Source organism: Nicotiana tabacum, chromosome 8 (assembly GCF_000715075.1).
Source record: "Nicotiana tabacum cultivar K326 chromosome 8, ASM71507v2, whole genome shotgun sequence".
NCBI classification, from domain to species: Eukaryota; Viridiplantae; Streptophyta; class Magnoliopsida; order Solanales; family Solanaceae; genus Nicotiana; species Nicotiana tabacum.
In genome coordinates this window covers 30,830,659-30,846,749 of record NC_134087.1, presented here as the reverse complement: position 1 = coordinate 30,846,749, position 16,091 = coordinate 30,830,659, and the positions used below count along the sequence as shown (strand labels likewise).

Sequence of the window (16,091 nt, the reverse complement as noted above, 5' to 3'; positions counted from 1 at the left end):
ACATATTATGCAACCACTGATCAATTGGGTTTACTGAGCTCAACGTGGCCGGGTACGATTCTACCGAACCTTATGATGGTCGGGTACGCTTTTACCGAGTCCTCTTTGAGGCCGGGTACAATATGATGATGATGATGCCCATAGAGGCGAATGTTTTAAAAAGTTTATGTATATATATGTATTATGCATTTCATATCAGTAACCCCCAGAGGCACTCAGATGTTACAGGTTGTATCTCCTCTATCTCTCTCTTTACATTACTGTTCTTGTTTATGCTTTCCTGCCTAACATACTCGGTACTTTATTCGTACTGACGTCCCTTTTGCCTGGGGACGCTGCGTTTCATGCCCGCAGGTCCCGATTGATAGGTTGACAGTCCTCATAGTAGGCTATCAGCTCAGCGAAGGTGTTGGTGCACTTCACTTGCTCCGGAGTTGCCTATTTGGTCAGTATGCTTTGGATATATATTGATTGGTATGGCGGAGCCCTGTCCCGACCTTTATGATTTTATGTACTCTTAGAGGCTTGTAGACAAATATCAGGTGTATGGATACTTGTATGGCCTTGTCGGCCTATGTTTCGAGTTTACTAATGGTCATGTCGGCCTTATAGGCCCGTATGTCACATATATAAGTTTGTATATCATGTTGGGTCTTCATATGTTGAGTATTCCCTTATGTTTTATTCTTGTTATCTCATGAGGGGTTTTCTAGCTCATTTACTCATGATAATATGATAAGAAAGATATGTTGCGTTGGTACTCGGTTGAGTAAGGCACCGGGTGCCCGTCGCGGCCCTTCGGTTTGGGTCATGACAGAAGTGGTATCAGAGCAGTTCTATCCTAAAGAGTCTACAAGCCGTGTCTAGTAGAGTCTTGTTTATGGGTGTGTTGTGCACCACACTTATAAGCAGGAGGCTACAGGGCATTTAGGTCTGTCACTCTTTCTTCTTACTCTAGATCGTGCAGTAGAGCTCAGTTGTAAGAATTCAAACTCCTAAATTCGACTTTAGTCGTAATACAACGATACCTACTTCCACAAAGATAGTTGGTAAGAGATTGCATGTGGATGTGAAAGAGTTGAGTCAGAGGAACTCGATTTCACATCATGCTTATGATGAGTAAATATGAGGTCTTCAACAGATCATGTGTGTACTAAGATGTGTATGCTTCTTAATAAGGAGCCTTAAGGCACGGATATCTATTCACGAATATGGTGAAAATCTATGAGGAATTCAGAAGCTAGATACAAGTTTTAACAAGTAAAAGAAGTAAGGTGAAGAGGGGTACGAGGCACCCAGATAATGAAGATTATCAATATTTTCAAATCAGGCAGAGAAATATAAGTATTTTGGTACCTTCATCAATGACAGAGGTAAGTACAATTGGCCACACCCATCTCAGTTATGTTCTATGGGAGCTAACATATATTATTTAAGAGAAAGATGGGATATCAGGATCCAGTTGGAGTTAGAGTAACCCAAAAATTGTGGATAGGTTGTTATCATTAACTAACGTTTCTGAAAGATGGTGCAAATGTGGTAATAGATCTCCTTCTAAGACACCTATATGGTGAACTCTAGAGTAGTACAATCAGATACGAATACTGGAATATTCAAAAATTTCAGAAGATAGGCAGTGGGATCCTAGAAGGGACAAATATTTACCTTAGTATGACTCTAGCCCCGAGTAAAAAAGAAGAATGTTAGGCATTCCCAAGAGCCAGTGAGATGAAGCTAGGGGAGCTTATAGGGAAAGAACTTTTTGTTGAAGTTTTCAGAATAAAGTGATCGACAAAAAAATATTATCCGGAGAATAAGAAGAAAATAAATAAAGCATCATGAGTAAGATGTGATAGGGGTGATAACAGTAAATCAAAATATGACACGATGACAGAGTCTATAGTCAAAGTGAAGGAAAATACAAGAGGTGACAAACCTTAAGGCAATAAAAGAGTATAAGCCATAAAGTCATATTCTTATTTCGAGAAATGAGATGGTGACTTCAACGTGATTACCAGGAGGAAAGGTTAGACCCTAGAGTAATAAAAATCAGTATGGGTTGGTGAACAAGATAAAACCGAACATGAATTAGGGACCGAAGGATTTGATAATGGTCGACATCGTGAGAATTTCAAAGATCGTGCTCCTACAATAATAGAATATACAACAGACGAATAACATTTAAAGGTTATTTAGGAAGTCGCTTACCTAAAGCAAGCACTCTGAGCAGAGTTAATCTTAAGGGACTAAGTGTGCCAGTTACCGTAGGTGTCACCTTCGTGCTTAAGAAATTTAGTTATCCCTGGTATAGAAGGTTACCATAAGGTTATTAAGGTTCATTGATAATGTGAAAAGACGCCAAATATGAAAAGGTAAAACAACTATAGGTAGATCGTCATAGTACTAAATCTTAGTACTCCCCTAAAGGGGGGAATATGGTGTGATATGATATTAAGTCGGAGTTAAGCGGTTCAGTTAACTATGGAATGGTAAAGGAAGAATGTGGTATAAAGGAGAAAGGGATGATGTTGCATTTATACAGTTCCTGCAGATATGTTGCGACTCCAGAACATTATACAAGCACGACACCGGGGAGAGGCAGTAAAAGTTTTCGGCCAGGATGTTATTAATAAATAAGTGTGAATGGACACTTGATACATCGGGAGCTAGTGGCGAGAGATAAGTTAAGACAAAGGATATATCCCAAGAGGGATTATGCAGAATATATATATATATATATATATATATATATATATATATATATATGAGAATGGACCAACGAGTAATTAGTAGTTGATTTAGGAAGAGCCCAGTTATGGCTAGACAAGAGGTCATAGATAAATCAATAGATCATGCAAGATAAATGTAGTGAACCGCAACATAGTGAATTCAGTCTCGCAGATACGAGATCGCAATCATTTGAAAAAAAAAATCAGATAGGAGTTGAGGCAATTAAAGGTACCATTTTTAAGGTTTATAAAAATAAGAGAGAGTGTCACTAAGGAGACAATAAAAATTTGAGCTTAGAAGTAACCCTACGAGCACAAAGGCATAAATTTATGTAACTAAGAATTATTATAGGCGAGTAAGAATAACGAAAATTACCTTCGGGTGTATGATATATCAAGCTCGCAACTTTACAAGAGCCAGAAGGTCTCCCTAAGTACTACAATGAAAGACTAGCTGAGGAAATAAGGAAGAAGGTTTCCACCTAAGCATAGTGAGCTAAAGAGTAAATGATCCTGTAATAACAGTCTCACTACAATATTGTATACACTCCATAAGAAAGTGGCACCTATCATGGCTAATGAATGGTAAAAAAAAGCCATCAAAAGTGATGTTTGAGATCATATGAGGTACAGGAAATATAGTATTCGTGGGCAAAATGACAAGCCAAGTATTCATGCAACAAGTGATAGAACGACCAGCAAAAGTAATTGCTTACATTTAAGGACAACTGAGAAGGCACGAAAGGAAATTTATGGTGCTAGCAAGTTAAAGGAAGGTTGCGAGTAGTATAAATAGATCGGTGTAGGTCCTAAGGTAAAGTATTGTAGAGCAACAAGGTTTTAGGTTGATAGGAGTAAGGATATGAAAAGGTGAGTGAGAAGGTGACGAGAATATGTATGTCCTCGGGATTAAACCCATCAAAACAAGGGAGCTGATGATTTCCATATGTAATAAAAAGCTTGGTACAGCCTGAATGAACACAGAGGAGTCTGAGACTAGGTGCATTTAGAAGAGATGGAATGTTGCCCTGGCGGTAGAATAAGGGTGTAATTGTGATAGATAAGAGGATGATTCTTAGGCCTTTGATTGAGTAATGATTTAACGAGAAAGGGATTTCATTAATTGCACGGGATTAGAATACCCTCATAAGATGAATCGCGTTGGGATGCAATGAAATACGGTTATTGAAGTATAGTATTATCCCTAGGTGGATCAGGAAAATCACTTCATATGTTCCCCGATAAGATGTGAGCCCTAGTGACAATGTATTACGTAAGAGGTTGCAAGTTATCAGTGATAGATTATAGATCAATATTAAGGTGAATAAACAATAGATGGTTACAAGTTCCAAAGTTCGAGATGAGATTTGTTTGTTATTCTTAGATGAATAATAATGAGGAAGCACTAAAGGACTTAGATTTATACAAATAGGATAAGCAGCGAGAGAGTAACCTGGAGTTAGGTAGCAAACCTCGGTAATAATAAACCGAAGTAAGTTTTATGGTATAGTATAACCTACCTAGATGTAGTAAATCCATAAGGATAGATATACAAGGCTATGAAACAAGAGGTAAAAATAGTCTTAAGTTCGATAAAGTACCAAGCGAAAGACATCAGTACACCTATAGATGCCTAGAGGGACAGCTTGTCATAATTTTGTATATGTTCATAAAGTGAGGCTTAGAGATTGGCTAAAAGATGGAGGAAAAAGAGAAGACTAGTCGCTAGGCGCTCATACAAGGACACAGTCGTACATACTGCATGACATAAGGTATCAAATGTTACGATGTTGGAAGGATTCCAACCACATGTCATGGTGTGACAAAGAGGCCTAAAAGGGGAGAATGCCCAAGCGTTTGGATTTATTCACAAAACAGTTGCTTAGATGGAAAGATGAGCATTAAAGTATTCGTAAGAGCCATAGTTTATGAAACTGATAAGTGCATCAGTCAACATTCGAGGACGAATGTTCCAAAGGGGGGAATGATGTTACACCCCAAGTTTTCATATGTGAGAGTATGTCATAAGTCATTGATGTAAGCTCGGAAATGAGATTCTATTTGGAAGAAAATAAAGTAAGTTAATCATGTTACCTTGGAGGTTACAAATATTTAAGATCATGAATAACGAGTACCAAGAGGGTTGGAAATCTTAGAAGCTAAACCAATTGAAGAAAATAAGTTTCGTCGAAAGTCGACAAGTTTCGAATGTAATAATATGTACTTTGGGGTGAGACTAGGGTTATTAACATGATAAGGAGGTTATTCTATGAGTTATTTTAGTCGTATGATATTCATTTTCTACATTTTTAAGGCAAGCAAGTTGTGGAACAAGAGTTGGTAAAGGTCATCACAAGTTACATTCATAAATTTGCTGAAATTTAGGTCAAATGTATCTGAGAATTTCTCCAAATATACTTGGAATCATGGGGTGTTCTACCTACCAAATTGAAGGTCTACGAGTCTACTTTCTAATTCATTAAACCATTTGTCAATACGACATCGGAGTAGAGAGATATTTGCATTTTTGCGAGACTGCGCAAGCAGCTCCCAACGGGACCCACTTAGGCGGTGGTTGACCTACTTCAATTTATAAACGATTTGGACGCCTATTTTTGCTCATTTTTTAACTAAAATTCGTCTCCAAATCTCTACTAACCCTCCTAAACATATACCACAAGGGTTTGAAGTGATTCCAAAGTGATTACACCATATTTTAATATCAAAACTTAGTTATAGTGAAGAACAACACCTCTTTGAGGTGGTGTTGTCATTGAGGATTGTTGTGGGTTGTATTTGGATGAAATTCCAAGTTGTTGCTGCTGTCTAAGGTGAGTATAATAGCCTACTAATTGTGCTTAATCTTTCTTGTATGTTGGTTAAGTTGTTAGGATGATAAACTACAAGATAATACTTGGATTAGCTTAAGTCACTTCTATGGTGTTGTATTGCTATTAAGGGTTGTTGTAAACTGAATATAACTTGGATTTTGACTTGAAGTTACTGTATAAGGTATGTATATTGTGATCTTGCTTGTGCCTAAGGTTATCTTGATGTTGATTAAGTTAAATGGATGGGCTAGACATGAACTAGTGAATAAAGTTGCTAATTGAGGATAGTTGAAGTTGTGGATTATTTTCGTTGTTATAAATATATGGTTTAAGGCTGGAATCATTGGTTAATGAATTCAATATCATGTTAATGATACTTTTATATTGAAGTAAGAAGTCTATAAGGATTGATAAGGGGTATACGGATTCCATCGGAGCTTGCCGCTCGTCGTAATGTTGTTGTGACTTGTTGTTGTTATATGGTGTCTTGATATTGATAATTATGTATTGATGGATTGCTCTGGTAATTGTTGTTGGTATATGGTATTGGAGGAGGCCCTTGTTACAAGGGAGATGCTGCCCAAATTTACGTAAACGAGCTACTAGCTTAAGTTATAGACTTAGCCTTTGCTCAGCACTGATTTTGAATCTCCTTATACTATGATAGATTGAGTTGACTTGTTTGAAGAGTTGCTTGGAAAGGATTAGGGACTCAACGGGTTTAAGGTATATTAAGGCACTTTCTTCTTTCTTTTGGCATGATCTAAAGTGAAATGAACATAAACGATACGCCATTTCATAATGACTCTACTCCTAGCAACTAAGGTTGTTCATGTTGTTCTTTCCTTATAAAATTATTCTAAACAAGTGTGTATGATCCTTAAATCCTACTAAGGTTCATATTTATGGTAGGGATGTCCATAATATTCTTAAGTCACTCCAAAAGGTTTAGAATGTGATTCCATGAGTCGAGCATGCGTTATGTATATGTATCTATTTTACTCTACTGAGTCGCGCTATAGTCGGCCGGGTACGGCACATATTGTGAAACCACTGATCAGTTGGGTTTACCGAGCTCCACGTGGCCGGGTACGATTCAACCGAACCTTATGATGGTCGGGTACGCTTTTACCGAGTCCTCTTTGAGGCCGGGTACGATATGATGATGATGATGCCCACAGAGGCGAATATTTTAAAAAGTTTATGTATATATATGTATTATGCATTTCATATCAGTAACTCCTAGAGGCACTCAGATGTTACAAGTTGTATCTCCTCTATATCTCCCTTTACATTACTGTTCTTGTTTATGCTTTCCTGCCTAACATACTCGGTACTTTATTCGTACTGACGTCCCTTTTGCCTGGGGACGCTGCGTTTCATGCCCGCAGGTCCCGATTGATAGGTTGACAGTCCTCCTAGTAGGCTATCAGCTCAGCGAAGGTGTTGGTGCAGTCCACTTGCTCCGGAGTTGCCTATTTGGTCAGTATGCTTTGGATATATATTGATTGGTATGGCGGAGCCCTGTCCCGACCTTTATGATTTTATGTACTCTTAGAGGCTTGTAGACAGATATCAGGTGTATGGATACTTGTATGGCCTTGTCGGCCTATGTTTCGAGTTTACTAATGGTCATGTCGGCCTTATAGGCCCGTATGTCACATATATAAGTTTGTATATCATGTTGGGTCTTCATATGTTGAGTATTCCCTTATGTTTTATTCTTGTTATCTCATGACGGGTTTTCTGGCTCATTTACTCATGATAATATGATAAGAAAGATATGTTGCGTTGGTACTCGGTTGAGTAAGGCACCGGGTGCCCGTCGCGGCCCTTCGGTTTGGGTCGTGACATTAGGTATACTAAATATAATTATATCAAACCTTAAACATTGAGGGTAATATAGTTTTTATATGGCATAAGAATATAAAAATTCCTTATTATTTTGGTTTTTTAACACAAACTAATGCAAAAAGCCCATCACTCGTCAAGCGGCCCATTTCGAACCCTTTCTACTGGATCTTTCTCGACGTTTTCTCCAAACAACAGGTAAGGTGATGAGAGTGGAGTTTAGTTTGCAGATTTATAGTGTGACAATGGCCCGCCACATCATCATACTAGTTGCTGTTTTCTGGTTCGCGACGGCTGAAGCTTCTCACTGTTCTATTAATGGCAAGTCTTCTCATCATTTCCTGTCTATATGAGAAATTTTTAAAAAAATTAGGTGTATTGTAGGTACGCACCATTATCACAGAGGAGTAGTGGACGCAGTTATATTTAGGTGTAGTTATTGTTGACATGCTGAATTATTTCACATTATTTAGGAATTTAGAACTAGAAATGAAAGGAGTGTGATCAGTCTCCATTTGATTGTTATTATGAGCAAAAATTTCCTACCATGATTAAAGTTTAGAAACCAAGTTTTTAATTGTTATGCAGGATTACCACTTGTGAGGAATATCAGCGAGCTTCCACAGGAAAACTATGGGAGGTCCGGTTTATCTCACACTACAATTGCAGGTTCAGTCTTGCACGGCATGAAAGAGGTTCTTTTTCCAACTACTCATTCCAGAAGATTTTGCTTAGTACTCCCTCATTGGTATAGTTTGACTCGGCACGAATTTTAAAAGATAAAATGAAGATTTTTGAAATTTGTGATCATAAACATGTCATAAAACATTTTTGTGTCTATAGAAACTTGCCATAAAATATTTGTGTGTCTATAAAAGCTTTTCATTTAGGGTAATATGGGAATTTCAAATTCAATTATTCCCAAATATAAAATGTACTAATCTTTTTGGAACGGCTAATAAGGAAATAGTGCCAAACAAATTAGAAAGGAGAGCATATCGATTTGTTGATAGAATGGATTCATATCATCAATCCTAACTAATTTGAGATTGAAATGAAGTTGATTGATTGTGAATATTGGCTATTTGGTTTAGAACTGCTGCTATTTACTTTGGTTTCATCACTATGGTTTCATGTATAGATAGAAGTGTGGCTTCAAACGTTTGCCCCAGGATTTCGCACACCAATACACAGGCACTCATGTGAAGAAATTTTCATCGTCTTGAAGGGTCAAGGCACTCTATATCTCACTCCTAGTTCACATTCAAAGTACCCGGGGAACCCGCAGGAGTTCCATATATTCCCTAATAGCACCTTCCATATCCCTGTTAATGATGTTCACCAGGTAGGCTGTCTGCCTTGTTCTCCTTTTTTCTTTATCTTACCTGAGTTCAAATTTAGTACTGCAAGATGTGAATAGGAGTTCAATAACTTGATCTGCTGAAGAAACACCTAGCTGGTGCCTTTATCAATGTTGCGTCTAATTTTATAGAAACAATACCCACAAATATTTCTAATATTTATGTTTTGAATGGTCATCTATGAGGTAACAAATTAATTATGGAAAGGATCAGTTAATATTTTACCAAGTTTCTAGGAAACTCTTGGTCTCCAAGTCATGTTTTGTTTTTGTGTGAGATATGCCCTAATCTACTTCATGGATAGTATACTTGCTTTTCTTCCCTTACCTTGGAAGTTCACGCGCTCTGCTTATGGCAATATATCTGATAATGGTCTGGTTCTCACTGTTGAAAAATCATGGGAAAAGCCAAGTTCCCTTTTGGAATTCTACTTGCATCCCTTCAAATAATCTATCTTCTATGAGGACTAAGTTATTAGTGTAGCCTGTCTAAAGTCCTATCCAGTGCTGCATCTTGCAGAGTCACAAATCCCAACAGAGATCATATGTCAAGTGAATTACAACTTCTTAAATAGGTTCCATCTCTATGCACATATGACTGCAAATCAGAAAACCCAACAGAGCCCATACGTCAATGAATTACAACTTCATAATTCCATATTTATGCATGTGTGACTGGAAATATACTTTTTACTTTTTTTCATTTCAGGTATGGAACACTGGTGAACAAGAAGATCTACAAGTTTTAGATGTTATTTCTCGTCCTCCAGTGAAGGTGTAAGTAAACTATGCTAAACATTAACTTTTTCATTAACCTTTTCATTTCATACTTTTGTTTCTGTGTTATCCCCATGGTGAAAGAGACTACATATAAATTTCATCTCCTGACAAGGACCAGTACTTGGACCACATTAGACATGAGTTATGAGTTTTTCTGGTGCAGTTACCCCTATGTTGCAGGTGTGTTGCTTCACCATAATTAGTGCAAATTTGTCATTCTCATCAAGATCTACACTGTTGTAACCCCTCTTCGAGAAAAATGATAAACAAAAAGAAAGGGAGGGACGGAACCTCCGTGGTGCCATATTAATAATACACTACTATTACTCGACAAAAGAGAGAGGGAGGGAGATCTTCATGTTTTATTGGAGATTAAATGACTTTGAATAAAAAAAAATAAAAGAATATATTGAAAGCAAAAGTTTCTAAAGACTTCGAGGTCAGCCTTTTTTGTGCATTTGAAAGCAACTTGTGGTTCTAAGTTCATGATGTACTAAATGTGTAAATTCTTATAAGTGCTTTTCTAAAAATACAAACATGTCTAGTTTACCACCAAAGGACGTGCTTGCCATTCGCTTGAGGAATGTTCAGTATTATGCTACTCATCTTTCCTGACTGTGTGCAAATAAAATTTTGCTACAAGTCCATCTTGTGCCAGCCTTTGATGGTTACTTAGCAGAAATTTATTTTCTTGCACTTATTTTCAGGTTTATGTATGATGACTGGTCGATGCCACACACGGCTGCCAAATTGAAGTTTCCCTATTACTGGGATGAGGAATGTTATCAGACAACTTCGAGGAAAGATGAGCTTTAACTATCCAACCCAAAGAAATACACCAAGGCATTTGACTACATAAGCATGGGTTTGATACTTTCAGGTATAATATTGGGATCTAGCTTTACTTGGCCTACAAGTTAAAGATCGACTAAACCAAGAGCAACATAACAGGTCTGGGTGGATTTTATCGGTGTTGCAGTCATACATTGTAGAAAATGTATCTTAAAAGAATATCTGAGCCAACGTTGAGAGAGCTTTAGTTTTTAGTTGCTTCTAGAACATTATTTCTTACATATTTCAATATTGTATATTGAATATATTAAGCAAGGATGACTACATGCAGTTTACTGGTTGTGGTTATACTGCATTTCGACTCTGTATGGTATATGAACCAGAGATTAGTTCTATGTACTCCAACCATCTTCTATATATAAGATCTTTTTAATTAATAGTGGTGTTTGGGTAAGTTTGCCTCCACCTCGACTATTTTACCGGATACTTGCTATCTCTCACCAAGAGGCATCGGATAACACTATTTATCAAGATGTAGGCAGAAACTGACTAATTATCCATGGATTTTGATAATTAGATCACCTATAATGTTTTCTCGCTGTCTTTCAATTTGATTATTGCATTGTTCAAGTACATCAGTGCAACCGTGTGCTGCCTTTGTTAACTGTTTTTTGTTTCGGGTTCTCTTAGAATTTCTTTTTTCATTTTTTCCCTTTTTTATTTGAAACCTTTTGTAACACTCGTTTAATTTGTGAAGTTTCTGCCTCATCGATCAATCTTTGCCATGTTGGATGTTGTTTTTAGTTGCATCAAGCAAAATGCAATCATCATCTTTGTGAGAGACTGTGAAGGAGTGTAACAGCTGGACAAGTTAGTGGGGGGCAATAAGTCTGCTGTCACCAGTTAGTTAGAGTAGTTAAAATAGTTAGCGCTAGTTAATTGGGGATTAAGTTACTGGGATGATTGTGTATATATGTGATGTATATCAGACTTTGCATATGCTTTTCAATATACTAGAAAGTTCTTCACTCATTGTTTTCTCTGATATTCATCCTCTCTTCTGTAGCTCGATTCATTCATTTAAGCCTCCATTAATGGAGGATGAGCTGTGATTGAGATCAGCTCAACTCACATGGTATTAGAGCAATCGATACTGGTTGCTTCTTAGCTGAACAATTCTGTGTTTATGTGGTACAAATTCTCGCTCAAAGTCAGTAATGGCAAAGGAGAAAATTGATCACACTCATCCTTTGTTTCTGCATCCTTCTGATACACCGAGCTCAGTTTTGATTCCAACTCAACTCACCGGGTCTGAAAACTATGGATTATGAGGTAGGACGATGCGAATTGCTCTTCAAGCTAAGCGAAAGCTAGTTTGGGAAGACTTGAAGGAGAGATTTGATAAGGTCAATCGAGTTCGAATTTTTCAATTGCACAGAGAAATTGCAACAATTTCGCAAGGAACTAACTCTGTTGACTCCTATTTCACGAGACTGAAGGAAATGTGGTCGGAGTATGATGCTTTAGTTCCCACGCCAGGTTGTGATTGTGCTAAATCAAAGGACTACATTGAACACCTTTATTGTCAAAGGCTGCTTAAGTTTCTCAGTGGTCTGAATGAGACCTATGAACAAGCAAGGAGGTAGATTTTGATGAAAACTTTTGAACCAACCTTGAACCAAGCTTATGCGTTGATAATTGAGGATGAAAGCCAAAGATCAAATCCATATCCAGCCTTAAGAGTTAGAAGAGATCCTATTGCTATGCATGCTGGATGAGGACAAGGCTACAAAGGAAACAAGCCATTCATGAAATGTGATTACTGTAAGATAGAGCGGTCATTTGAAAGAAAATTGCTACAAGTTGATAGGGTATCCTGCAGATTTCAATGCTAAGAGGAAAGTTGTGGCCAATTATGCAACTGGTAATGCTGAGCATGAGGAATAGGCACACATAGCTGGAGGAAAAGCACACAATGATGGTCCTACATGAGGGCACTTCTTTACTGAGAATCAATATAAAGAAATTCTGGATATGCTGAATAAAGATACCACAGTTCCACAAGTCAACATGGCAGGTATTGCTACTGCACTAATGACTGATAATCCTAGTAAAGAATGGATAGTTGATTCTGGTACGACTCATCACTTAGCTGCTTCCCTAGATATACTACATTCTAAGACTGAGTTGAAAATTGGTAGGGATCAAGTTCATTTACCTACTGGTGAGAAGATAAATATATCTCATATTGGTAGTGCAACATTTCTTAAGGACGTGAAGATTAAGAATGTGCTATATGTTCCTAACTTCAAATTTAATTTGTTATCTGTGTCAAAACTTACAAAGGAACTCAGTTGCTCTGTTCACCTTTATCCTGACTTCTGTGTGTTTCAGGACCTTTGGAGTGGCAGGGTGAGGGGGATTGGTAAGGAAAGAGGAGGCCTATATGTGGTGAAGGATGAGCACATTGCTAGAAGTTTGAGGCAAACATCGGTTGCAGTAGTCCAGAAACCAGAAGTAGATGGCATTCTTTGGCACAAAAGATTAGGTCACACCTCTGTTAATACAATGAAAAAAACAGATTCCTTACAGCTTAAAGATCTTGATGAAAATAAAGACTGTTCTGTATGTCCATTAGCTAAGTAGAGCAGACTAGTTTTTCCTAGAAGTGTTACAAGAAGTAGTAATCCTTTACAGCTTTTACACATGGATGTTTGGGGACCATACAAGTTTCCCACACATGATAGAAAATATTACTTTCTAACAGTAGTGGATGATTGTTCCAGGTATACTTGGGTACATTTGCTACAGTTGAAAAGTGATATAATTGTTGTGTTACAAAAGTTTCTCTCTATGCTAAGAACACAATTTGGTGTAGCTATTAAGATTGTTAGAACTGATAATGGAGGAGAGTTCTTTAGCAAATAATGCATTGATTTGTTTGAACATTATGGCATTATACATCAAAGTAGTTGTGCATACACACCTCAACAGAAGGGGTAGTTTGAGAGAAAACATAGACATATATTAGATACAGCAAGGGCCCTAAAATTCCAGGCAAATATACCAACTAAATACTGGGGAGAATGTATTATTACTGTTGTTTACATCATAAATAGTTTGCCTTCTATCATTTTGCAAGGGAAATCACCATATGAACTCTTACATCATCAGAAGCCTTCTCTTGAGCACTTAAGAGTCTTTGGCTGCTTATGCTATGCCACAACTATGTTACATGATAACAAGTTCTCAGTAAGAGCCAAACCTGCTGTGCATTTGGGCTATTCAGATACACAAAAGGGCTACAAGCTCTTGGACCTTGCAACTAATCATTTTTTTGTATGCAGGGATATTGTTTTCAAAGAGCATCTGTTCCCATTTGCTAAGTCTTCCTCATTGCATCCTTTTAATATTCCTGCTAGGGGGAGTATATCATTTGAGCATGAACCATTATACGGACATGCAGATCATACACTTGAACCATTGCAGACACCAGTTGCAGATCATGCATCTAAATGTGAAGTTGATACAACTACTGCAATCCATGAAGCTCATGAAAATGATGAGGTTGATGCAGTCTGTGAAGAGGGCAACATTGTTGATGCTGTAGTATCTGAAGAGGGCAACATTGCTGATGCTGTAATATCTGAAGAAGCATCTGAACCTCAACAAGCTACATATGATGAGCATACAGAAAATGTTGTACCTGAATGTGTTTCCTCAGGAATCAGAAGTCAAGAACCAAGAAGATCTGGCAGAAGTACTAAAGAACACATATGGTTACAAGATTATGTTACCAAGAAAAAGGCACATAATGTGGCATTATATCCTATTTCAGACTATCTGTGTTATGATCAGCTTTCACAGGCATGCAAAAGCTTTGTAGCAAAGGTTTCAGCACTCACAGAACCACATAACTTTACATAAGCATCAAGAGACAAGAGATGGATTGAGGCAATAAAGCAAGAAATTAAGGCTTTGGAAGACAACAAAACATGGGAAATAGTAGACTTTCCCAAGGGAAAGAACACAATTGGATCAAAATGGGTGTAAAAAATAAAGTATAAAGCTAACGGAGATGTTGAAAGATTTAAGGCCAAGCTAGTAGCAAAAGGATACAGCCAAAAAGAGGGGTTAGACTACCATGAGACCTTCTCACCAGTTTCCAAAATGGTAACTGTAAGGTCAGTTATTGCAGTAGCAACATCAAAAGGATGGAATATGTATCAAATGGATGTGTATAATGCACTTTTGCAGGGAGATTTATATGAAGAAGTATATATGGAGATGCATCAAGGTTTTAGAAGACAGGGGGAGACCAAAGTATGCACGCTAGTGAAGTCATTATATGGTCTAAAGCAAGCTTCAAGACAATGGAACATCAAACTTACAGAGGCACTCCTTGAGGCAGGATATAAATAAAGTCTATATGACAATTCACTATTTACCAAGAAGAAAGGAGCAGATTTTGTGGTTGTTCTTGTGTATGTGGATGATTTGCTCATCACAGAAAACAATGGGCAGTTCATCCAAGAAACTAAAGATGTTCTAAATCACAAGTTCAAAGTGAAAGATTTGGGGGAACTGAAATATTTCTTGGGAATTGAAGTCATGAGATCCAACAAAGGGATCTTGTTAAACCAAAGGAAGTATGCATTGCAACTGATTTCTGATTTGGGGTTAGGAGCTACTAAACCTGCGGCCACTCCAATAGATATGAATCAAAAATTCACTTCAGCAGAGTTTGATGCACATGTTGGGGTATCTGGAAATGAGCTGACGAAGGATGCTACAAGCTATCAGAGGTTGATTGGGATTAATATATCTGACAATCACAAGGCCAGATATAATATTTGTTGTCCAAACACTTAGTCAATTTATGCAGTCACCTAAGCAGTCTCACTGGGAAGCAACATTAAGAGTTGTGAAATATATCAAATTAAATCCAGGAATGAGCATTCTACTAAGCAGCAAAAGTGGAAACAGTCTGACTTGCTTCTGTGATGCAGACTGGGCTACATGTCCTAATACCAGAAGGTCAGTAACTGGTTACTTTGTGAAGTATGGGGATTCATTGGTGTCATGGAAATCTAAGAAGCAACATATAGTGTCTAGAAGCTCAGCAGAGGTAGAATATAGAAGCCTTGCAACAACTACTGCTAAGATAGTATGGCTACTTAGGTTGTTTACAGAGCTTGGCATTTCAGTTGAACAACTTGTGAATATGTTTTGTGATAGCAAAACAACTCTACAGATTGCACCCAATCCTATATTTCACGAAAGGACTAAGCATATAGAGATTGATTGTCACTTTGTGAGAGACAAGATCAAAGATGGCAAAATTAAGACACATCATATAGGGACAAATGAGCAACAGGCGGATCTATTGACCAAAGGACTTGGGAGAATATAATACGAATATTTGTTGAGCAAGCTTGGAGTGCTTAATTAACATTCTACACCCTCCAGCTTGAGGGGGAGTGTGAGAGACTGTGAAGGAGTGTGACAGCTGGACAAGTTAGTGGGGGCAGTAAGCTAGCTGTCACCACTTAGTTACAGTAGTTAAAATAGTTAGCACTAGTTAATTAGGGATTAACTTAGTGGGGTGATTGTGTATATATATGTGATGTATATCAAACTTTGCATATGCTTTTCAATATACTAGAAAGTTCTTCACTCATTGTTCTCTCTGATATTCATCCTCTTTTCCGTAGCTCGATTCACTCATTTGAGCCTCCATTAATGGAG

The 16,091-nt window shown here is 37.6% G+C and overlaps 1 protein-coding gene across 4 annotated transcripts; it reads left to right on the top strand.

Annotated features, from left to right (window-relative positions):
* Positions 1-7,552: 7,552 nt before the first annotated feature.
* Positions 7,553-16,019, top strand: LOC107822860 (auxin-binding protein T92). 4 transcript variants are annotated; one of them, XR_001656490.2, is made up of 6 exons: positions 7,553-7,732; positions 8,000-8,106; positions 8,553-8,756; positions 9,481-9,548; positions 10,259-10,431; positions 10,503-10,739. XR_001656490.2 is itself a non-coding variant. In XM_016649435.2 (5 exons), the coding sequence occupies exons 1-5, from the start codon at positions 7,618-7,620 to the stop codon at positions 10,365-10,367; spliced, it is 603 nt and encodes a 200-aa protein (XP_016504921.1). In that variant the 5' UTR covers positions 7,553-7,617; the 3' UTR covers positions 10,368-10,739. The 4 variants fall into 4 exon arrangements, 3 of the variants coding, with proteins under 3 accessions (XP_016504921.1, XP_075075257.1, XP_075075256.1); XM_016649435.2 differs by having other exon boundaries at positions 10,259-10,739; XM_075219156.1 differs by lacking the exons at positions 7,553-7,732; positions 8,000-8,106; positions 8,553-8,756; positions 9,481-9,548 and adding exons at positions 9,555-9,731; positions 13,691-16,019 and having other exon boundaries at positions 10,259-13,595.
* Positions 16,020-16,091: the final 72 nt, after the last annotated feature.

Coding starts and splice junctions, on each gene's coding strand:
- LOC107822860 (XM_075219155.1), top strand. CDS start 13,572: ATGTTACATGATAACAAGTTCTCAGTAAGAGCCAAACCTGCTGTGCAT.